The 24,302-nt window shown below is 40.9% G+C and overlaps 1 protein-coding gene across 1 annotated transcript in view; it reads left to right on the top strand.

The window, feature by feature from the left end:
• Positions 1-23,952, top strand: part of LOC126150353 (uncharacterized) — an 88,867-nt gene extending 64,915 nt beyond the window's left edge. The window contains exon 4 of the mRNA XM_049915872.1: positions 23,740-23,952. Within this exon, the coding sequence (XP_049771829.1) occupies positions 23,740-23,952 (213 nt within the window). The remainder of the gene's footprint in view (positions 1-23,739) is intronic.
• Positions 23,953-24,302: the final 350 nt, after the last annotated feature.

Here is a 24,302-nt window from a genome sequence, read left to right as displayed (position 1 = left end):
GAACTTCGAAATCGAAATACAATTAGCGCACGAAATCGTAAACAAAGATTTTAAATACTTACGAAAAATACCTTTCACAAGTGCAACATCACATCTCAGTCATGTTTTTCAAGTATGACATGAACATCGCATGAGTTGAAAAACGTAAGAACCAGGTAGACAAGACTCTAGCACTGACTACGGCAACAACAAGTACGGTACTGATAGTAAGGTTACAAGTGCAATACAGGAGGTCACAAATCTGTGTCAAAGAACAAGCAGCCGTAGACAGACTGAGAATAAGATGAAGGATATCATAATGTTGTCACAGAGAGGTTTACAATCGTTGGACAATCAGCTATTAATCGAGTGGGGATTGTAATTCTGTGCCTGGTCTAAATTCAGTGTAAAACTTGAATCAGGGTAGCCTGAAAAATGAGTGGCAACAAAAGAAATGACTTCGGAACAATAGAATGACAAAGTAAATCTGCTTTACGGTTGACACTTGCAACTCTACAGCTTTGCATAAATCAACATCTACAAAATTTACATCCATACTATGCAGATGACGGTGAAGTGAATTACTGAGGATACTTTCCACTGCACAGAGATGTGAATTATGTGAAATACATGTATTTGAAATGCAAATGCAAAATACCTATTTTTATTTTGAATTTGAAGTACTTTTTCTCAAAAAGCATTTCTAATTTTTTTTAAATACTTAAAACATAGATAATTTGTATTTGTAAAATGTAAAATGCTCCTTTTGAACTTTTTTATTTCATACTTCATAGTTTTCATTCATTTAGTGAGTAGTTTTTTAAAAACAAAACTAGTTCTATGGCGAATACAGATGCCGCAGTAAGTGCCAAAAGCGTACCTGTCACGTGAATATGGCCACGTCCCTGATTATCGGAAAAGGCAGTAAGACTTGAGTGCACGTTGTATGTTTATCAACACTATTTGTTTAATGTTAAACGTATCGAAATAACGTCAAAGGAATTGAATGAGCGAGAGATTGAGGTTACACATTACATTTATAACTTCAAGAGGAATGTGTATGGCCAAATCTCAAAGCAATTTATGCAAAAATGTTTATGACACAGCCAGGTCAAAGTGTCAATCATTTTGGAATCTGTTTTCAAGGTTTCCTAAAACTTGTGAAACCTATTTGGAACTAATTGGAAAATGCCCTACTCATCTGTGTCCCACACGATGGAATTCATACTGTAATTTTATTCAAGATGCACTCCCACTCAAGGCTACCTAAATGAAACATTAAGGAAACTCGGATTAGCAACTTTTAAAGAAATTAAAATACAATTTCTTAATGAATAGATGAGCTGTTAAACACTATTTCCGACGCTATCAGAAATTTGGAAGGGGTCAAGATACATACGATGGATGTCTTCTGCCAGAACAAATGAAAATGCAAAGAATGCTAAACAGCTTGCAAATGGATAAACCTAGGTACTGTGGTGTGCTGATAGAGGTTATTAAAGAAAGTCTTAGTAGGCGTTTTGAGAGAATGTATAAATTAGAGGAAGCAAAAGCAAAGGATGGCATATTAGCTTACATATCTTACCCTTTTTTCAGATTGAAACGGCTACCACAGGCTAGCAGAGAATACGTTAAAGAATTGTTTATTTCAGAAGCGCAGAAGATGAAACAAGTAGAACAGGAAGAAGGAGACGAAGAAGATGGGAACAACTTCCAACGTTTTGATAAAAAACGCAGTGAACCTCATTACCTGTTTGTCGATGAATCTGATTATTCTGTAGCCAGTGATAGTGGAAACACTACAGTAGATCTGGGAGCACTACAATAGTTAAAAGTTAATAGGAATGGTTTAGATTCCTTGAATAGATAACCAACTGTAAAATTTGTTTTCATAAGTGCCAAGACCTGCTCATATTGAACGACTGTTTTCTTTTGGTAGGATAATAATGAGGCCATATGAACGAAACATAGCACATGAAATATTTGAACAATTATTGCTGTTAAAATCAGTGAAAATTGGCGTTAAAATGTTCTTTAACTAGAGGTACTTTATTTGAATAAATATATTTTGAAAATACGTATTTTGCATTTTGTATTTAAATGCTTTTATTTCAAACCATTTTGTATTTACATCTGAAATAGAAAAAATAAGTAATTATTTGTATTTTGAATTTAGACACTTTTAATAAACTGTCTTGCTCATCTCTGCCACTCTACAAGTTATTAGATCATCTTCCTGTTCCATTCACGTATAGAACATGGGAAGAATGACGGTTTAAATTCCTCTCTGCGTGCTTTAATTAATCTAATCTTGCTCTTACAGTCTCTATGAGAGTGATATATAGGGGATTGTATAATACAATCCTAGTGTCATCATTTGAATGTTGTTCTTGAAACTCTGTAAGCGGGATTTCTCGGAATAGTTTGCGTGTTTCTTCAAGTGTTGCCAGTTCAGTTTCTTCAGCATGTCTGTGACACTCTCCTACTGGTCAGCCACACCTGTGACTAATCGTGCTGCCCTCCTACGTTTACGTTAAATGTCCCTCATTAGCCCTGTTTGATGTGGGTCCCATTCACTTGTGCAAAAAACTAACTGATCCTATGTGATCATATCTCTACAAATTGTCACGCTCACGTGTTTGTATGGTCTGACAGATTCCAATTTTGACTTGTGAATCTCGCCGCCATAGTATACTATTGTTTGTTTGTATTTTTGTTTTTGAACTGCAAAATTTTACATTTCTGAACATTTAAAGCAGTTTTCCAATCTTCGAATCACTATGACATCTTATCAACATCTGACTGAGTATTTGTGTGGATTTTTTCACACAATATTTCATTACAGATACCTGTATAACCTGCGAAAAGTTTGAGGTAACTGTTAATATTGTCTGCAAGGTCGTTAATATACAACATGAACAGCAAACGCCTCAGTGCACTTCCCTGGGACACACTTGATGTTACTTCTACATCTGTCTCCACAAAAGATAACATTCTGTGTCTTCAGCTCAGTGACAAATTTTGCTTATTACCCCATACGATCGTACTTAAGATAATAAGCGTAGGTGTGGCACTGAGTCACACAGTTTTCGGAACTCGAGAAATATTGCATCTTCCTGGTTTCCTTGACCCACGGCTTTCAGGACGTCATGCAAGAGAAGTGTGAGTTGGGTTTCACATTATAGATATTTTTCGGAATCCATGTTGGCTGACATGGAGGAGGTCATTCTGTTCGAGATACCTGATTATATTTGACCTCAGAATACTTTCTGAGATTCTACAACAAATTAACGTCAAGGCTATTAGACTGTAGTTTTTGGATCACTTCTGATACATGGAGCGAGGTGGTGCAGTGGTCAGCACACTGGAGGACTCGCATTCGGGAGGATGGCGGTTCAAACCCGTGTCCAGCCATCCTGATTTACGTTTTCCGTGATTTCCGTGAATCGCTTCCGGTAAATGCCGGTATGGTTCCTTGAAAGGGCACGGCTGACTTCCTTCCCTAATCCGATCGAACCGATGACCTTGCTGTTTGGTCCCCTGCCCCGTATTAACCAACCAAACAACTTCTGCTACCGTTCTTGTAAATGGGCACAGTTCTTTTTGTTGGACGGAAATACAGTACGTTATGGTTAAAAGAGGGACTAACTCGGAGATTTGGTACGGAATGTGATAGGCATTCTGTTGAACCCTATAGCCTTGTTCTTATTTGGCGATTTCAGCTGCTTCCTAACACCACTGACAGTAACATCTATATCGCTCATATTTCCAGAGTTTCGAGAATTAAGCTGGAGCAGTAAACCTAGACTTTGTAAGAAACTTTTGAAAATGTAGTACAGCGTTTCTACTTCCACTTTGCTGCCCTCATTTTCAGCCCCTGTATCGTTCTTGAGTGTCTGTACACTAATTTTGGTGTTACTAAACAGCCTTTGCACACGATCAGAACTTCTTTGGGTTTTGCGAGAGCACTTTTGATAACATTTTGCTACAGCAGTCGTTGAAGGCTTTTCAGAGCTAAACTTGTTTCATTCAACATCTCCCAATCCATAGCCCTATGTCACGAGTCACAGCTATTACGCAGCAGTCTCTGTTTCTTTAGAAGTTTCTTTACAGCGACTGGATGTCATAGAGGACTCTCCCATCATGAACTGTTCTGTTGGTGCCTGTCTATCAAGAGCATGTTCACCTATTCTTCTAAAGCTGAGCTAAAATTCATTGACATTGTCCTCTCTAGAGCTAAACATTTTGAATTCTTTATCGAGATACGATACTACTGCTTCTTTATCCAATTTTCTGAAGATATAAATCCAAATCTTTTTTTATTTGCCCTTTGTACTTGCTTAATTATTGTTGCTACAACTACCTCATGGTCACTCACTACAGTTTCTCAAAGATGATAGATCTGTCTGTTGCCGTTAGTTCCAGTATGTTTCCATCATTACTGGGCTTCCAAAAATCTGTTCTAGGTAGTTCCCAGAGAACGCATTTGGTAATGCTTCGTCTTTGCAGATAGTCTTGTCACGCTCACCGTTTACAAAACTGAATGTTACCAGTTGACTGATGGATGATTAAAGTCTCCTACAGTGGTGTTAGTGTGATTGGGGATCTTAAATATTAGTGAACTCAGACACTCTCCGAAACTTTCGGTTACGTCCTGAAGTGAGTCGAGTGGTCAATGGAAGGCTCTGAATACAAGCTTACGCCCACTCTTGGTATTAAGTTTTGCCCAGACAATCTCGGACGCAGTTTCAGTTTGTATGTCGTTGGAACTGAGTTTGTGTCTAATGCGACAGATACACTATCTCCGTTTATCATTAGCATATCTTTTTGTTACAAGCTGAAATTATCCCAAAAAATATCGCTGCTGTCAATTTCATTTTTAACCAGTCTTCCCAACCGAGTTTTGTATGAACTTAATCGCTTTTTAGGAGCGCTTAGAACTCTGGCACTTATTGCGAATGCTTCGTTAGTTAATCACTATGATTTTCATACATCCGCCGTTAGAGGACATTTCCTTAGATCTTCTACTCGTCTTTATGGGCCTCTTACAGCTATCGTTATCTAGACTAGAAGGAGAGTCGCCTAATCTAAAATAAAACCTGTACGCACTCAGCCACGTGGCTAGCCGCCTCTGGTATGTGCTGCTCGCCCGATACACTTAGAGCGACCCTACACTTCACAACCGTATGACAGAAGACCGTGTAGGGCGACGGGACCTCAACCAGGTCCCGCCAAAAAAGTGGCAAAAACGCATGGCTAATTCATTCAGCAACAACTGGAAACCCATCACTGAAGAGAGCAATTGAGCAATCAGTTTTGTCTGTCTAAAGTGAATGTCAAATTCTGACCATGTAAGCATGCCAGCCAAATGATCTCAGTAGGAGTGAAACGTGGTCTTTGATCTTTGATGTATATCACCATGCCCTGCCACCTCTCTCCTGATACTCTATCCTTCTCCGCTCCTCCTCCTGAGTCGTAATGCTACCCCTCCTCTGCTCTCTAATTCAATCACAGCTCAGTATTTAAAAAAACAGCCAATCACAGCCCAGTGTTTTAACGGCCATTAAAACTAAACAGGCCAGTCAGTATGTAGATGCAGTCTTCGCCATGTACACAAATATCAGAACAACCTGAATTTTGGATGATGTTCAAAAGTATTCGATTATTTTAGAAAAACGTGTAAAGATATTGACAATACTGGTGTAAGCTCCAATGTTTCCAGCTCTGTATTATTTAATGAAAGTATTTGAGTCAAATACTGTACTTAAAATTCTGCCCTGTCAATATATTGCGTCGTACATGGACGCACACACACACACACACACACACACACACACACACACACACACACACACACACACACAAAATGTTTATTTCAACGTCATTTGAATTTCTTAAATTGCCGGTAGATCAGCACTTTCAACGAGCATAGTTCACTTACTGCACCTCACTTTGTGCAAGGTGCAATGGACCCTCACATTACATATTTCCGCATCTAAACTGTATTTATTATGAAAAAAATATGTAAACACACATGATAGTTATGTGTATGTTATTACAGAGTTAGAACAGTCAAATTTCACAGATTCTGCTTGGCCTAAATGACGCTATGAATTTACGAAAAAATACATCTGCAGACACACAATGGTGACATCAGAGTTATTAGCACATCGAAAATGTCTGTCAAAATACTTAAAGGGTGTAACTTATGGTAGTCTTGCATCTAAAATGTTTACAAAAATACGTCAACAACGCTAACACAGTATTACGTCAAATGTCACAATGATGTTTTCACGCCTAAAATATCTATGAAAATATGTAAAGGGAGTAACTTACAGGTAAAAATCTTGATATTTTAAACATTTTTCGGTTGTGCGATCACCAACCGTATATGCAAATATATAAAAACGTAATAGTCAGCCAACCGGTTGCACTTGACTTTTACAACAACAAAAAAGTTGTGTGGAACCTGTTGGCTGACTGTTACATTTGCACAAGTAACTTACAGTATTGTTATATCTAAATTGTTCTATAACTGTACAAATCAAATGGCTCTCCTAAAATGACTTTCTTAGCAGGGAGTTGGAAGTTCCTCCTAGGCCTAAATAAGACTATGTTACCAGGGGCGCCGACTTATAAAAAATATTGGGGGGGGGCATACTGGGGACCTTGTCCCGGGAAATTTTCTAAATTTTAGATGAAAAATAGTGAGTTTCAAAGTTTTTTTTAATCATTTTAAAGTCATATGATCAACATTAGAACCCCGAAAACTGGATTCTCAATAACTCGACACTCTGGGAAACTCGACAAGCCTGATACAATTTTTGGCTTTGAAAAAAAAAGAAATAAAACATAAACGCGCACGGTATTTTCGTAAAAAGCTAATTTAATACAGTAATGATCATGCTTATAGACTATTACAGGGCAGTGAATATATAGCTCTGAAAAGACTGAAATTATTTTTAAATAAATCCAAAACTATCACTAAAAGAGTAAATCATAAAATATTGTTGTTGTACAGTAATAACACTTTAATTAATAAGTGAAATAGCTAATTTAAGCTTACCTTGAATAAGGGTTCATTAAATAATAACAATATCTCAAAGTTAAGGCCTTAATACAGTTAATAAAGTTAATACAGTATACTTTCAGTCAAAAAGTATGTGAATAGCTGGTTTTAATGGGATCTTACACCATAAAAGTATTTAAGTATTTGAAAATAACTAATACAGTACTATAGTAAAATAGTAATACAGTACTAAACTAGTACTAATATTTCGAAACTGAAAATTTAACATTATTTATGTATTTAATTCTCTATTTTATGAAGATTTTTAATATTGCTCTAAATGCCATTATTACGGCTAGAGTGTATTTAGAAAGGTGTAAATGTCGACCATCTGACTGCATTACTGAATATGAAGTCGTTGATGACTGGTCGGATATCCAATTCATCCAAAACATCTTGGTGGGCATGAAGAACAGCCAAGTTGTTCAATCGCTTCTGTCCCATTGTTGATCGGAGATATGACTTCAGTCGTCTAAGGGCGCTAAATGACCGTTCTGCTGTTGCTGTCGTGATTGGAACTACTTGGAGAAGCTTAATGCATTTCACTACTTCACATAACATTTTTCCAACTGCTGGCTCTTATGTAATGTACTTTTTTACATCACGCATTTTTTTTAATACCAGTTGTTTTTTATTAGCGATATCGGCAACCATATTGAAGTGTAAGTGCAGTTCTCTCAACGTCTAGGTTATTTTTGAAAAACTCTGTTGATTTTTCCAAATTTGTTTCACCTCTGTTTCCTAAAACCAAGCACTCCTGTTCAACTGCAATGATCTGTGTAAGTCCAGTTGAAGCAAACCGCTCAGTAATGCAAGATTGCATCATTTCACAAACTTCAGTGTAAATAGCTTTCTGGTATTCCTTTGGGGTTTTGAAAGTGTGCGGTGTGCTGGCTTCGTTGTTTTCATACTTCTTTGGTATACTTCGACTCAGAGGAAGAGAAGTATTATCAACTTGTGAAGGTTTTGCTTTTAAACACAATTCCCAAAAGTGTTCAAAACTATCACGCCTTTCATTCAATATACAAATCAAGCTCTCAGATATCTTTTTCCAAATCAGCAACACTTAGATGAGGGCACTGAAGATTTTCACTGACATCCTCTACTGGGTTCATTGCATGGCAATAAAGACGTAAACAGAAATAAGTCTTGAATTGTAACACTGACTCAGGGTGGCCTGCACATTTGCAACCGGCCTCTGTTTTGTCCTCTGCAGAAAATGTTTCAAAAAACTCTATAAGTTCTTCAAAGTTTTTCGATATTCTCAAGATACTAGAAGCTCGCACAGTCCATCGAGTCGGGAAAAGGGGTCGTAGACCAGCTTGGTCGTTGGCGCTCTCACAGCGTATGTTTCTGAAAAGTCCCATCCCTTTGCTGGATTCCCTTACAGTGTTTGTTAAGTCCTTGGCTAAAGCCATATCCATCATAGAATTAAGATGGCGGAGACTGTCTACAACTGCCAAGTCTAAACTGTGAGCAGTGCAGTACATATAACGTGCGTTTGGTTGTATATCCAAAACTAACTTTTTTAGTCCTTTGAACTTACTTCTCAGATTCGAGGCACCATCGTAGCACTGCCCTCTTAAGTTATCCATTGACAAATCAAGACAAGCAAAAAGTCTTTTAAAATACTACACAGAGTTTGTGATTCAGTGCTGGGGGTATCGTATGAGCCAATAAAGTCTTCATTGATGATTAAGGAATCATCGACAGTACGAATACAAAATGGCATTTGTTCGTGAATCAAAGAATCACTTGTTTCGTCAACCATAATAGAAAAATATTCAGTCTTCTTGATTGAAGCCAATACCTTACTCAACACAGACTTTCCTAGTAGATCAATGATCTCGTTTTGAAAACCGTGGGACGTCCACTTCTGCCCCGAAAGCCCTAACCAATTTTTAAACTCAGTTATGTCATTCTTTCAGAGTCTCACAATTGAAAAAAAATTGAGTTTACATCTTCGTGCCCTCTAATTGCTAGTCCGTGTCGGTATAGAAATTGCACGGTAGTAAAAATTGTCTCAAGAGCTAAACGGCCTTTCTTCGTATCACTATCTAACTGTTCATTCAATTGGGAGGCCACACTTCGATTAGTGATAGAATTTACTTTCGGAGCACCTTCTTTTTGCGTGAACGTATTTTCATGAAGACTGGATTTTTCCAAAGCCTTTTTCCAGTTAGAAGACTGTACAGAAGTAAATGCATTTTTTAAAGAAAATTGTAATAGATTTTTAGCATCTACCTCTTTGTAGGTTTTTCAAAAAACTTTTTCGATAGATGCTTCATACTCTAGCCATGTACATCTGATCAACCAAGGCTTCTGAAACGATCTTCCCTTACCGGATTGTCCAGGTTTCGGGTGTGATCGGTTCTTACCTGAAGACGACGAAGCAATTGACGACGCAGCAATTGTTGGAGATTGACTTGCAGTGTCATCAACTTCCAAGTGCGCCTTTTTGCTAACAAATTTATCCATTGCAAACTTAATTCACAATACACGAAAAGCCTAATGTAAACGAATAAAACAAGTCATATAAAATAGTTCACTAGGCACTGAAGTCAGAACACTAAACACGTCTGAAGCATGCACTGAGTGAAACTGTCCACACTGAATAACTGCGACAGCACCGTGGGCTTAATATAGCCGTGGCACCGCAATGTCTCAAAGCGTCAAGGCAGTGCGAGGCGGAGGGTTCCAGGCGCTTCTGCTCACTCCAGTCCTTTTGATGTCGCCGCGGCCGCAGCGCTGGCCCGCTGGCCCACCGGCGCCAGACTTTACCCCAAGATTCGCGCACCTGGACAAATTCTAAGTGTGCCTGCAGCACCATAAATTGTCATAATTCACACCACTCGTTTTCAGTTAACCTGCTTACTACCATAATAATTATTTGTTTTAACTCACTACTGAATGTATTTTAAAAGGCAACTATCCTCAAACAAGGAAAATAAAAATTCCAACATAATATTGTGATTTTACGCAGCATAATATAACTAATAATTTTCTTAATTATTGGGGTGGGAGGGCTCCACACCCCCCCCCCCCCCAAACGAAGTTTAGAGGGCGCTTGGGCCCCCTCACGCCCCATGGAGTCGGCGCCTGTGTATGTTACTGGCAGTACAGGAAGTGGCCAAGCACCATTTTATGGAGAAAGAATGCAATGCATGAATAAATAGTGATTAACGTTATTAACTGACTAATGAACCATTTTTTATTACTTTTCATCGTTAACATACCTGTGGTAGCACATTTATCATCTGCCACAGGATTTTCTGACATTTTAAGAGTAACAAATCTTGCTTTATGAAATCTTTAATGTTTTGTATAACTTAAACTGTTCGTTTTTATAATGCACAAGCATAACTGTGTAATGCTACAAATACGAAATTTAAACACAACACAACATTGTCAAAGACGATAATGGACAAGGTTTCACACAGAGAGGAAAGTTTAGTTTCTCAAAAATGTGATCTGTACAACCAAATACAACTATTTATCAAAATCCACAAAGTTTTTGAATAAAAAACACACATGTTGCTTATCATATACAGAAGTATAATTACAGCTCTCTCATTGCTGACAAAAAATTGAGATTTGCATCAAAATACAACTGTCTCTATTATTTATATACAAACATGATTATTTCGAGTGAAAAACACATGTAGAACTACTATTTGTGTTTTTTATCTATTGCTACCCATCGGACTTCGCAATTTCACTGTCTAAGGCAAGTTGTTAAATTTTATACGTTTCAGTTTGATAATGAATATGTAATATTAAAATATGCAACTGAACTCTGTAGTTAACAGAAAAAAATTGGTTACGAAAGAAAGCAGGAATAGTGACGTGAAAGTAAGGGGAAACCCACTGCCATGACCCTCTGTCCCTAAACTGTTACAGTGGTAATCTACAAACTTGGAATTACTCAGGAGTATGTACCATACAATATATTACATTTCAGTTTATCCTTAAGATAAATTACTGCAAAAATATCCTGCATGGCTCAGCAGCACTTGAGCCTGCGCATTACCATTTGCTTTGCTACACACTCTAATTGAACACATTACATCATTAATTACCCTACTCATTAGCATCCCATTCTGATTCATTACCATCTCCTTCTCTCTGAAGAAGTTTCCCCTTCACTGTTCCACGACTGAACTGCTTTGTAAGGTTGTCCTGCTTCTGGTGTTACTCTATGTATATGCTCCAAACGTCACGGGCATTGATCCATTTCGTTACCAGGTATATTAGGCCGTACTTCATCATCAGTTTCCATTTGCTCCCTGTTATAAAACAAAGGGCTCTTGATATTCTGTTGGCAGTACATTAAAGCAACTCCATCCATTGGTTATCTTAACCAATTCAAATCGTCCAATCACCTCCTCCTTTATAGAGGGTGTAAATTACATTGGAGCGCTACTTATTCAGGCATCCCAGTTTCTCAGCGATTGTAGACAGCTGTTGCCTCTCTCCCAATATTTGTAAGTAGGCAGGTTAAGTACCATGTCCAGTAATAAAGTGCATCATCCCTTAGTCAGGTTGTCTAGGTATGCTCATAATCTGTCCTTAACAATTGGAAAAAAGTCATACACACATTTACCGATAATCCTATTGTTCCAGTCGCGCTGCCATTCATATGGAGTTGAATTTTGTTAATCTTATTTACCACTGCAATCATTTGCACACAGTTAAGTCTGCCTCGAGTTAATAGCACACTGCGCAATATCATAATGAATGTCGAAGAACCTGCTGCTACGGTCGCAGGTTCGAATCTTGACTTGGGCATGGATGTGTGTCATGTCCTTAGGTTAGTTAGGTTTAAGTAGTTCTAAGTATAGGGGACTGATGACCTCAGATGTTAAGTCCCATAGTGCTTAGAGTCATTTGAACAATTTTTTGCCGAAGAACCAGATCCTTAGTATTAGCAATATAGTTTCTACAGGTTTTATATCGATGGCCTCTGTAAGCCTAAGAAGTACGCTTCGGTGATTTTATTTTCAGAGTGGTTCTGAAATTCTCGCATAGCAGACGATGTGCCGATAAACAGGCTGTGAGACCGACTATTGGGTTAAAAACAGCATTGCTGCATGCCCTAATAACATGCAACAGTAGCTTAAAGTCTATGGTACCAGCTTACACAAACTTGTGTGTAATTTTCAGTGCTGTCATAACTTGAGTATTCTATACGATTTTTAAAAAGATATGCGTTGCTTGAGTGCAGGCACTACTTACAGGTTAAACCACATTTATCAATGAACTTATTTCAGTCTCTTTACCATACTTTAAAGAATTCATAAAGTATCTATATTGTTTATCAAAAAATGTAAAGATTTGCTCTATAGCATTACAAAACACACATAACACTACTGCTAATCTAACTTAGAGTTTATGATGCACTTGTCAATGAGAACAAATCGACCACTGTGCTACATTTTAAAGGATCAAAAAAGTTTTTATCGAAATATATAACAAATTGTGCTATAATATTATAAAAAATATGCAAGTACTACTAATGTAACGTACTGGTAAAGCTGTATTTGTTGATGAGTATAGTTCGATTACTGTGCCAAATTTTAAAGAAACCAAAAACGTATGTATGACTTATTAATATATGTAAATGTCTGTTCTGTAACATTACATGACATGCATAGCACTACTGCTGACCTAGCTTTCTGGTTAAAACGCACTGGTCGACGAGAATAGTTTGATATTTGTTCCAAAGAAAACAATGTTATGCCTATGTCTGAACTGGCTGTATCATTTGTCAATAACTTGTTTTAAATCAGCTAAACCGATATCAAAGTCAGATAAATATTATAGTGACTCCCTCCCCCTCCCCAAGGTAGGTAAAAAGTTTATTACACGGTACAAAACATTGGTGACCTTCTGCTGATAGTGCTAATTTATGTTAATGCACAATGTAGATTATGTGACACTTTACCCCCCCCCCCCACACACACACACACACCGCCATGTTACAGCAAAATTGTAACACATTCGCCCATATTGCCATGTTACAGCAAAACTTGTAAGAAATTGCTCCATATATCACCATGTTAGAGCAAAATTGTAACAAATTACCCCATAAACCACAATGTTACAGTTAAGCAATGACTGCAGTCACCCCAATTATGGTGACTATCATCACACTGAATGCAGTTTGGGCAATTACAGTTAGCTTATAGGGTTACTGCTATTATCTCACATTGGAAACTACGGGACACTTTGATGAAATAGCTTAATGAACAACACTTGTTATTACTTCTTTTCCAACTACTTTTCCAGATCAACCAAAATTTAAAATGGCTCCACTAGGGTATTAACTTTATCTTGCTGTACAAAACATTTGTCAACTTCTGCTAATAATGCTATCTTACACTATCACACTGTGGAAGCTACATGATACTTCGGCTCATAAATCGAAATTTTGCAGCAAAATTGTCGCACATTGCCTGATACGTCGCCACTTTAAAGCAGTATTGTGAAAAATTGCCAAATACATCACCATGTAATAGCAAAATTGTAAAAAAATTGCCCTATACATCATGTTACAGCAGAAGTGTAACAAATTGCCTCATACATCAAAATGTTACAGTAAAACTGTTAAAATTTGCCCCATACATCACTATCTTACGGCAAAATAGTAACAGTTTGGCACATACAGCACCATTATTAGGCGAAATTGTAAAAAATAACCTTATAAGTAGCTGACTAAACAAGTTGAGACTTGATCCTACAGTTTGTGACTTTTTCCAACAGGGAAAAGTGATTAGTCAGCAAATTGAGACTTGTCGACGAGAGCGCTTCAGGGCTTGTACCAACAGGCAAAACGCATCAAGGTGAGACTGTCGACTAAGCATAGATGCACATAGCAGCATAGCATTCCTCGTGTCACACAAAGGCAGCATCCCTCCCATCCCTCCCTGCCTGCTGGAAAATAGTTATAGATGGTGCATAGTTTCATATAGTCTTCACTGTGTGATAGCGTGTGAGTTAACATCATTAGCAGAAGATGACAAAAGTTTTTGACACGTTGCAAAGGAGTGACCAGTATTAAATTGAGCATCTTGTCTCCGAACCACAACCAGTACTTGGTATTTCACAAGAGATAGACCGTGACAACAGTGATGAACAGTTCCAGGAGGCTTCTTCAGCAGAGGCACAGTGCAACAACAGCTCCTTTCAAACGTCGGCTTCGCCGTGCTTACATCGGCACACATGCAGTTATCAAGTCTTCCGACGAAGCTCTGACACTTCTGCAGTAACACTGCTCGAGCAAGGCACCGCGCACACCGGTGCCAGGTCTCTCGGCCCACCGCTCACCCCCCCCCCCCCCCCCCCACTCCAGTCAACTACCATTTCACTCGCGGCCGATCTCTGCGCCGGAGAACCTCCGGCCATTCCCAGTGTGAAGAGAGGACGTTAGCCCTTGATGCTACTGTCGATAAGTGGGTAAGTGCCCCCACGCCACATACTCCCTCTCCCCCCTACGATTTTTGCCAGCACCGAAGCTCCCATACTTGCCCTGATGACCCGATTTTATTTGGGAGAGGTGAGCTTCAATCTGTTTGTCGGTTTAAAGGTCTCACGTCCCTTAAGTTCACCGTAACAGGTATTAGATATCCAATTACCTCCAAGGGTCCCTTGAAAAGCAGCAGCAACTGTTTAGTTATCCTCTGTGATACCCTACTAAAGCCTTAATAGTTCTTTATGAACACCCAGTCCCAAATTCTATAAGTATTCGGCTTCCTCCCGTGATTATAGTGTTTACGTTCTCTTTCTTATATTCGTTTTTGCGACCCCCAGTTTGCAATCACTTGACGAGAAGCTGTATTATCCAGTAACAAGTCCTCAAAGGAACACAAATTGCAGAGAGGGGTGCATAACCTATAATCCAACGTGAGTAGTGTTATCATTCTCGTGTCGAGCGCTACTGCAGGCCATCGTGAGCCATAACAACGACCAGTCGCGTTCGCCTTGACTGCTGCAATGGTGTGCTATTTATACAGATTTCAAATGGGGATTCATTCACTCTGCATAAAAACGATTGCAAGGTGACGGATTGCGATCCCAAGACAAAATTGTTTCAACTTGGTAGACGTAAAGGTGGTAGCATTATCCGTCACTGAAAATTGGGGTGATCCAGATGTTCCCGAAATGCCTTGTAAATTCTGAATAACTATCTGTGTGTTAGCGGCGTGAGTCGGTAGCCACAAAACAAATCACGTAAACGCATCCGCACACACTATAATATATTTATTACCACTAGCTGATCGAGGCAGAGCACCCATAAAGTTAATTTGCCTTTATGCATTTCACTCCAGATAAACTGCTGCCACACCGTTTCCCTGGTCTTCCACATTCCCAAATTCCCGTCCACAGGTGAGTCATGGAAATAACAGATGACTAAAGGGCGCTGTCCCTTAGGAGCGACAACCCTCAATTGTTTTGAGCCGCATTCTTTGCAACATACGTCTCTGTTCCTCATGACATACTATTTTATCATTTCAGCCCTTCTCAGCCTTTCTTTGACCAGGAATAGATCCTGGTCCTGATCCTGAAACTCTCTCATATCCCTGAAAAGAGACGGAATCTGAGTCAAAATAGGCGGCAGAATACGCTCCTCATACCCATCTGCAGAACCCTTCTCATTCGCTTGTTGTTTCTCTTCTTCTGCAAACATTCGGCTCAAGTTATCAGCGATCACGTTTGCTGACACCTTAATATTACGCACATCGAATCCAAAAATCAAAATCTTGGTGGTCCACCTCGCAATGTATCCAGTTTTCTGGGACCTGGCTTCGTTGTCCAGTTCGAGCGAAAATTTACTATGTTAAAGATAATATTTAAACCTTTTAATACCAAGTAACACCGCTAATGCCCCCAGATCGCAGAAAGAATATCTTTTCTCCGATTCGTTGAATGTTTGGTAGGCATAGGCGATCACCTTGCTGTCCACTTCCTGCTCTGCAGCAAAACCGTTCCCAGTCCTAAAGCTGATGCAACTGTTTGTAATATAAAGTCCATATTAAAATAGGATAGTGCCGGTACTGGCGAAGTTTTTAAAGCTTCTTTCAAACTGGCAAATTCTGCCTGCTTAGACGCCACCCAGTGAAATTTACACTCCTTTTTTCTAAGCTCATTGAGTGGGACAGCCTTTTTAGCAAATCCACCAATGAGTTTACTAAAAAAATGTTATCCTAACGAATCTAGGAACTTTTTATATTGCGTGGTGTTGGGAATTCCTCAGTTGCTTGTACCTCTGCGGGATCAATAGATAAACTTTGTGCCATTACAATATGTCCAAGAACTTCACAGACAATCCCACAGATACTACGTTTGTGGGATTGACCATTAACCCAGTCGTTCTGAAATGCTCAAATACATCATGTAGATGTTGAATTTGCTATGGTATAGGAGTACTATAAACGACAAGATCGACCAGAAAATGGAACACATGTTCAAAGTTGGTATCCGAAAATACCACATCAGTTAATTGGGGAAGTACAGCCGCACCTGCCGCTACGCTGAATGGGATTTCACGAAACTCGAATAAGTTCCAGTCAGAAGCACAAGCTGTTACTGGCTTCATCCAGCGATATGTGATTATAGAACGGGTTGAGATGGTGAGGTCGAGCATGATGAATATGTAAACTCTGTTAAGCCAGTGCAAGTCAAGAAGAGGTATTGACCATAACGCGACCTTTCCATTAAGCTCCCGGTAGTCAACCACTGTCCGCTGTCCGCCACCGGCCTTCGGCACCAAAAACGTAGGTGCAGCGTGAGGTGATTTAGAGAAGCGACTGACACTCTTCTGTAACATCTTGTCCTCTTGCTCTCTTAAAAACTTCAGCCTAGGTGAAAATAATCTAGAAGGTGGCTTCGTTACCGGTACTTGACCCACTATTGTAGGAATCCAGTAAACCCTAATTTATCCGTATGAACATCCGAATACTCGGCGCAAACTCCTTTGATTTTCTCTCTTATTGCATCATCCAAGTGAGCCCATTATACTTCCAACAAGTCAATTCCACGATTACTCCTTTTTTTACCCTGTGAGAAACACACCAGTCTTCTATTCATGAGGGCAAAAGGAGAACATTCTTTGGGACAAAATTTAAAACAAAGCTGGCAGTTAGACCAATGGGGAATTAATCCCGCCTTAGAAATCCAATCGGTTCCGAGGATACAATTGGCAGCTAAATTTTCTGTCACCTTCGTATCTATCTTCCAGGCAAATTTCCCACTACCAGCTTTAATCTCCAGACACCCTCTCACTCTTAAATTTATTTTATGTGCCGTCCAGTACTCTCCGGAATCTGGCAACAATCTTCCCCATTTGCACGTATGCCTGTATTTAAGAAACAATCATAATTAACAGCGGAGATGACGCTGCCTAAAATCCGCACACCGGTTCCCATTTAAAGGCGGCACACATTAACGGCAACGAGGATCGCTTTGTCGCTAATCCCGTACATAATCTTTCCTTGACCGTTAATTCATTGTCATAACGCTTGCTGCTGCCTTTGCGCCTCTGCTCACTCCACCCTTTGTATGTGTCCCTGCTTACCACAGCCCCAGCACATCATCTTACGCACTCTTGATCCCACTCATGCGGGTGGAGATTATTCTGGTCGGACCTTTTGTGGGCCGCCACGCCGCAACGTTTCACGTGCATGTTACCTTTCACACACGCTATTCCGTATTTATCCCGTGCCTTCCTTCGGTTATCAGATTCGATACCCTGTACTTGTCTTAACTTTTCTTCTAATCGTGTCATCCTGTTCGGAATTATACAAAATACCGTACGTTGCCTCGTTTCGGGGTTTAAACTCCCTAAAATATACGTTACTAGATGCTCCTCCGTATACTGCAGAGCAAAAAGTATCACACTTTTTGTAACCCGTTCCACGTATTCTACTAATGATTCATCAAGGCTTTGTTCACGTTCGTAATATTGGAAAGTTAATTCTTGTAAGGCATGAGGTGGAATTAGCCTAATAATTTTTTCGCGAAATTGTTCCCAAGTATTATTTTATTTTATAGTGCACAGTACTTTGCCGCGCAAGCTATCTTGCAGCTTAACCGCCCATAATTTTTAACGTGTGAACATCATTAATTTTACATGCCAGCGCCTTGCCATGAAATTCAGGCGTGAAAGAGAGCAGATGAACTATTTGTTCGACTGATGTCAATGATAATTTAGCACACTCCAGGCGTATGTCCTGTAACGGGTTAGTTATATTAGCAAACAAGGTTTCAAGCACGTTTCGCTCCACTTCCTTCTCATCACTACTTCTTTACCCCGCTGATCGGGCATTTGAATATTACTGATACATTGGAAACATTGCTGAATTGTTGCATCGCTTGCAACTGCTGAACCTGAATCTTATCTATCCAGAGCAAATCATTCACCTGCAGTCTACGCATTTTATTGGCAGTCATACCATCTTCTCGCTGTAGAACTTCAGTAATTTCCTCAAATGAGGCAGAAATCTAGGCGGCAGCGAGACTTAGCTTCTTGGGGTCAGAAATCTTGCATTAGGGCGGCCTATGGCTATTTTGATGTAATGCTTCCATCGGTTCCCGAACTCTACGCTTGAATATCTCTTCTTTGCAAGTCATAGATCCGCTCACCCTGCCGCAAACAAGTCGAATCCCAGGACATACTAAAATAAAAAAGGCAGATCAGCTTTCAACAACCGACAGTACAGAAAGCAAATATGTTACCGTAGCTACAGTAGCTACACAATCAATCGGGCTCGCTCTGCTACTACAGTGTAAAGGAAGCCGGGAGTTGGACCCAAAGGTAAAATTTATTGATCAAATTACGCCGTAGTGGTCCCGAGTATAAACAGCATAACTAGCACAAAGTACTGACTGGAAATTAGTATAAGTATGACTAACGGGATAAAGCTACTAAAAATTGAATTGCTACAGCAAGATCGTATAAAAACACAATTTCCAACCTTTAACTTCCATGTTGTTGTTGTTGTCTTCAGTCCTGAGACTGGTTTGATGCAGCTCTCCATGCTACCTCTATCCTGTACAAGCTTCTTCATCTCCCAGTACTTTCTGCAACCTACATACTTCCATACTATAGTTTTTGATAATCAGAGACATGAGTGAATGATATTACGAAAAGAGTCTTTAAAAACAACAATACAAAATCTAAAAGTATTACTTTTGTCAGACCACAATACGATCATCTTGATTTATCCTGCTTTTCGAACATCACTACAATCATGGAATCCACTAGTCTTTCGATCCAGGTTAGAAGCCAGTAGACAGACGTATTTTTCAGCATCATTTACAGAAATACAGAAATCCGTAATAAGTACAAAATAATGCTTGTCTTCTGTTGCAGCATTTATCAGCAGCTACCGCTCTCCCGTCCAGTAATTCAGCAGTATAGATCGTGTATATTGGCAAGGTTTCCTTTTACAGAAGCAACATTACATGGAGTTGGCCGTCACAGACCGTGCCCTCGTATGCAGAGGACATCGCCACTGGTTTCATTAACTACAACTGGCATATGTTACGAACTGAGAGCAACAACATTTCATCGGTTTAACAATTAACATGCAAGCACTCGTAGCAACGTCAGTAGCGTCAAACTGCTCCAAACAGCAATCTATCTGATGTCTTATAAGGATGCCTTTAGGCTTCCTTTTCAAATACCATTGACATATTGTAAACGAGTAACAACTATTAAATTGCGCGCCTTAACTCCGAACCCTAAATACACACACGAAAAGAAGTTTTGCATCACATCGGTTCCGAGAATTCCGGAACCTGTACAGAAAACTGGAAAAGAGATTAAACGTAAACATCATTTCCGCCCTTTTTATTGCTCATGAAAACGACACATTGCATGTTGTACCACCATACAGTGAGACCTTCAGAGATGGTGGTCCAGTCTGCTGTACACACCGGTACGTCTAACACCTAGTAGCACGTCCTCTTGCACTGATGAATACCTCTATTGGTCGTGGCATACTATCCACAAGTTCATCAACGCACTGTTGGTCCAGATTGTCCCACTCCTCAACAGCGATTCGGCGTAGATCTCTCAGAGTGGTTGGTGAGTGTTACGTCGCCCATAAACAGCCCTTTTCAATCTATCGCAGCCATGTTCGATAAGGTTCATATCTGGAGAACATGCTGGCCACTCTAGTCGAGCGATGTTATGCTGGATGAAGTCATTCACAAGATGTGCACGATGGGGGGCGAATTGTCGTCCATGAAGACGAATGCCTAGCCAATATGTTGCCGATATGGTTGTGCTATCGGTCGGAGGATGGCTTTCACGTATCGTACAGCCGTTACGGCGCCTTCCATGACCACCAGCGGCATACGTCGGCCCCACACAATGCCACCCCAAAACATCAGGTAACCTCCACCTTGCTGCACTCGCTGGACAGTGTGTCCAATGCGCCCAGCCTGACCATGTTGCCTCCAAACACGTCTCCGACGATTGTCTTGTTGAAGGCATTTGCGACACTTATCGATGAAGAGAACGTGATGCCAATCCTGAGCGGTCCATTCAGCATGTTATTGGGACCATCTGTACCGCGCTGCATGGTGTCGAGATTGCAAAGATGGACCACGCCATGAACGTGAGGTGTGAAGTTGCACATAATGCGCGCAGTTTGAGTCGTAACACGACGTCCTGTGGCTGCACGAAAAGCATTATTCAACATGGTGGCGTTGCTGTCTGGGTTCCTTCGAGCCATAATCCGTAGGTAAAGGGTATCCACTGCAGTAGTAGGCCTTGAGCGGCCTGAGGTAGACATGTCATCGACAGATCCTGTCTCTCTGTTTCTCCTCTATGTCCGAACAACATCGCTTTGGTTCACTCCGAGACGCCTGCATACTGCCCTTGTTGAGAGCCCTTCCTGGCACAAAGTATCAATGCGGAAGCGATCGAACCGCGGTCTGAACGTCTAGGCGTGGTTGAACTACAGACAACATGATCCGTGTACCTTCTTGCTGATGGAATGACTGGAACTGATCGGGCGTCGGACCCCCACCCTCTAATAGGTTGTGCTCATGCATGGTTGTTTACATCTCTGGGCGAGTTTAGTGGCATCTATGGTCAAAGGGACTGCGTCTGTGGTACATTATCCACAGTCTGTCTTCAGGAGTTCTGAGAACCGGGGTGATGCAAAACTTTTTTTGACGTGTGTAGTACTCGGTATTTCGCAACTGATAGACCGTGACGGCAGCAGTGAACCGTACTAAGAGGCTTCTCCAGTAAACTCTCATCAGAGGCACAGTGAAATCATACATTAATTTGAACGTCGGCTTCGTCGTGCTTACATCGCCACAAATGCATTTATGGTTTCTGCAGTAGCACTGCTTGAGCAGGCCGCCGAGCACACCGCTTCTTCCTGGCCAATTCTCTGTGCACACGAGCCACGTCTCGGCCGCCACGTTTCTGGCTTGCGTCACTCCAGTCAACAACCACCGATCGCCGCGCCAGAAAACCCCTGGCGCTTCCTAGCCCGAAGAGAGGTCATTGCCGCGTGTCCAAGATGGCAGCTCAATACTGATTGACCTTTTATTTTCTAATGTCCAGTAAAATACCGGGACGTGATTGGCTGTCTCATTTGAATTGTCAGTAAAATATTGGACCGTGAAGGGGTAAGAGGGTAGGCGTAGGGACAGGAGAGCGGAAGGGAGAAGACAGAAGTGGAAATACGGGAGCGTAGTGTAGCTTAGGACAGAGACGGGCTTTATGAGATGTCATGCATTCCTGCTAACCTCATAAGTTATATGTCGCTCATCTGCTGCATGGTGGCTGTGAAGTGTCACCTGAATGCGAAATAAATTAATTTGCATTCCTGCTCCCCATCCCTTAGTGCAACGGGTCCAGGAAAACTGTCACTTGTCACACTTGATGGAGCCACTGTGATGTTTAGTTGGGTTCCTGGTCGTGTCGGTCTGCGAGGAAACGAGGCTGCTGATGCTGCCGCCAAGGCTGCAGTCCTCGTACCTCAGCCCACTAGTTCCTGTATTCCCTCCGATGACCTGTGTGTTGCCTTCTGTCAGGAGGTGGTGTCCCTTTGGCATCGCCATTTGACCTCCCTTCATGGGAATAAGTTCCGGGTTATTGAGCCTCCTCCTCCTCTCATCCTCTCTGCCCTGCCGCCTGCAGGAGGTCATCTTAACTGGGTTGCCTATTGGGCACTGCCCTTTTAGCCATCGCCATTTCTTAAGTGGCTCTCCCCCTCCACTTTGTGCACATTGTGTTCAAGTTTTAACTGTCCGCCGTTTGTTGACTGAATGCTCATTTGTTAACCGTTTACGTTCCCGTTTGGGTTTGCCATCTGATTTATCGTCCATTTTAGCAAATGACGCGCGGGCTGTGGACCGCGTTTTACTTTTTATGCCGAAGGCCATGTAATTTTTAGTTATGGACCTCCGTTTCTCTATGGTGTATTTCATAGCCCTTCCTTCACGTCCCTGTTTTTAGCTGTCTTCTCTTACGTCGATTGGGATTGACGTATAGTCGTTTTTTATCTCCTCTCTGTCTTAGTGTTCTATAGTTTTGACTTGGGCGAGTATGACACCAGTTGTTTTTGCGCCCTAAAACAAAACAAAACCAAACCAATGAATCTATTATTCTGCATGATCCAGGTTTCTGGTGAAGAACATGGTGAACTGTTGTACCATTTTAAAAGTCTCACATGAACCGGACATTGAAAGACTAATCATCTTCATCTACGTGATTACTCTGCTGTTCACAGTAAAATGCCTGCCAGAGGGTTCAATGAACCACCTTCAAGCTGTCTCTCTACGGTTCCACTCTCGAACGGCGCGTGGGAAATTTTTGTGTGCGAGCCCTGATTTCTCTTATTTTAACGTGATGATCATTTCTCCCTACGCAGATGGATGCCAACGGAATGTTTTTGCAATCGGAGGAAAAACTGGTGATTGAAATTTCATGAGAAGATCCCGTCACACGTATCATGTCTGTGGCACTATCTCCCCTATTTCGCCATAGTACAAAACAAGCCGCCCTTATTTGAACGTTTTCGATGTCATCCATCAGTCCCACCTGATGCGGATCCCGAAATACATTTTCGCACACCTAGTATCTGAAGTGATGCTTTCCCCGCTAACATTTATTTTGCCACTTAATGGCATAGAGTAGTCTAGTTTTGCAACACAGATACTTGCGCAATGTGACAGGTAAATGATGTGCACTAGGTTTATAATCTGAAATGTGTATATCGCCTTTAATCACTTTACATAGCAAGGGAGTTATTTCGCCTGACTGCAACTTGACGGGCAATACGTAGAGCACGAATTTGTAGGCACGCTGGTTGTACACTCTGAGACCAGAGTTACGCATCCAGGTGCTCTAGAGCACTCATAGCACAACTCTCATCTCAGAGAAGATAGCACGCCGGAGCGACAAACGATATCAAGCCAGATAGCTCAGCTGTGAAAAACCCATGAATCATTAATACATGTTTACTGTAGAGATGTGTCAGAAGATGAAAGCAGTAAAGGATACAGTAGATTCCTTTCAATCTGTTCTTCATAGATCTACAGTAGTCAACTCATTGGGGTACTGTGCCCTGGTAAACATGCGTGCCTCTGTTGTGTTAATGATACGTGCAGGCGAGACATTAGGGAACATTTGTCTTTGATACATGTGTGTATGTGTGTGTGTGCAGATTAAGGACGCCCTTACAGCCCTGCAGTACGCCATGGTCCTGCCCTTCCACAGCACCCAGATATATTTCTACTGCTGGACGGCGGACATCATCACACAACAGGTAGGACTGCGCTATCTTGCTAGCAAATTGTGCTCGCTGCCTGTACTGGCTCTGCAATGTCATCGCTGTGAAAGCGATGAGGACACGAGTAGGCTAGTTGTCTACACATAATGTATGCTTTATTCTGTGAGCTCGGATTCAGTTTCTGAGAGCAGGCGTGGGAAACCGCCGAAACGGACTGGTGTATCGCACTGGTGGTCAATAATCCAGCACACAGATTAGACCAATTGTGAGCTCACACACCTATCTGGCTAGCTAGAGCTGCTGGTGTTACAGCATACGAGTAGGCAAAGGAATCCGAAGCCAGCTGCAGAAAAATATGAATTAAAGTGCTGAAATGTAAATGTAGATTGTGGGTTGATATATTATTTTCTTTGTATTTTCTGACAGCCCATTGTTTTCTGCAGCCTCAGCAATCAGGTCGTGCTGTAAACTGTATTTTTGGCGCTGGTAGGGTCAGT

This window comes from Schistocerca cancellata, chromosome 2 (assembly GCF_023864275.1).
Source record: "Schistocerca cancellata isolate TAMUIC-IGC-003103 chromosome 2, iqSchCanc2.1, whole genome shotgun sequence".
Taxonomy (NCBI): domain Eukaryota; kingdom Metazoa; phylum Arthropoda; class Insecta; order Orthoptera; family Acrididae; genus Schistocerca; species Schistocerca cancellata.
This window is presented reverse-complemented; position numbering and strand designations above follow the sequence as displayed.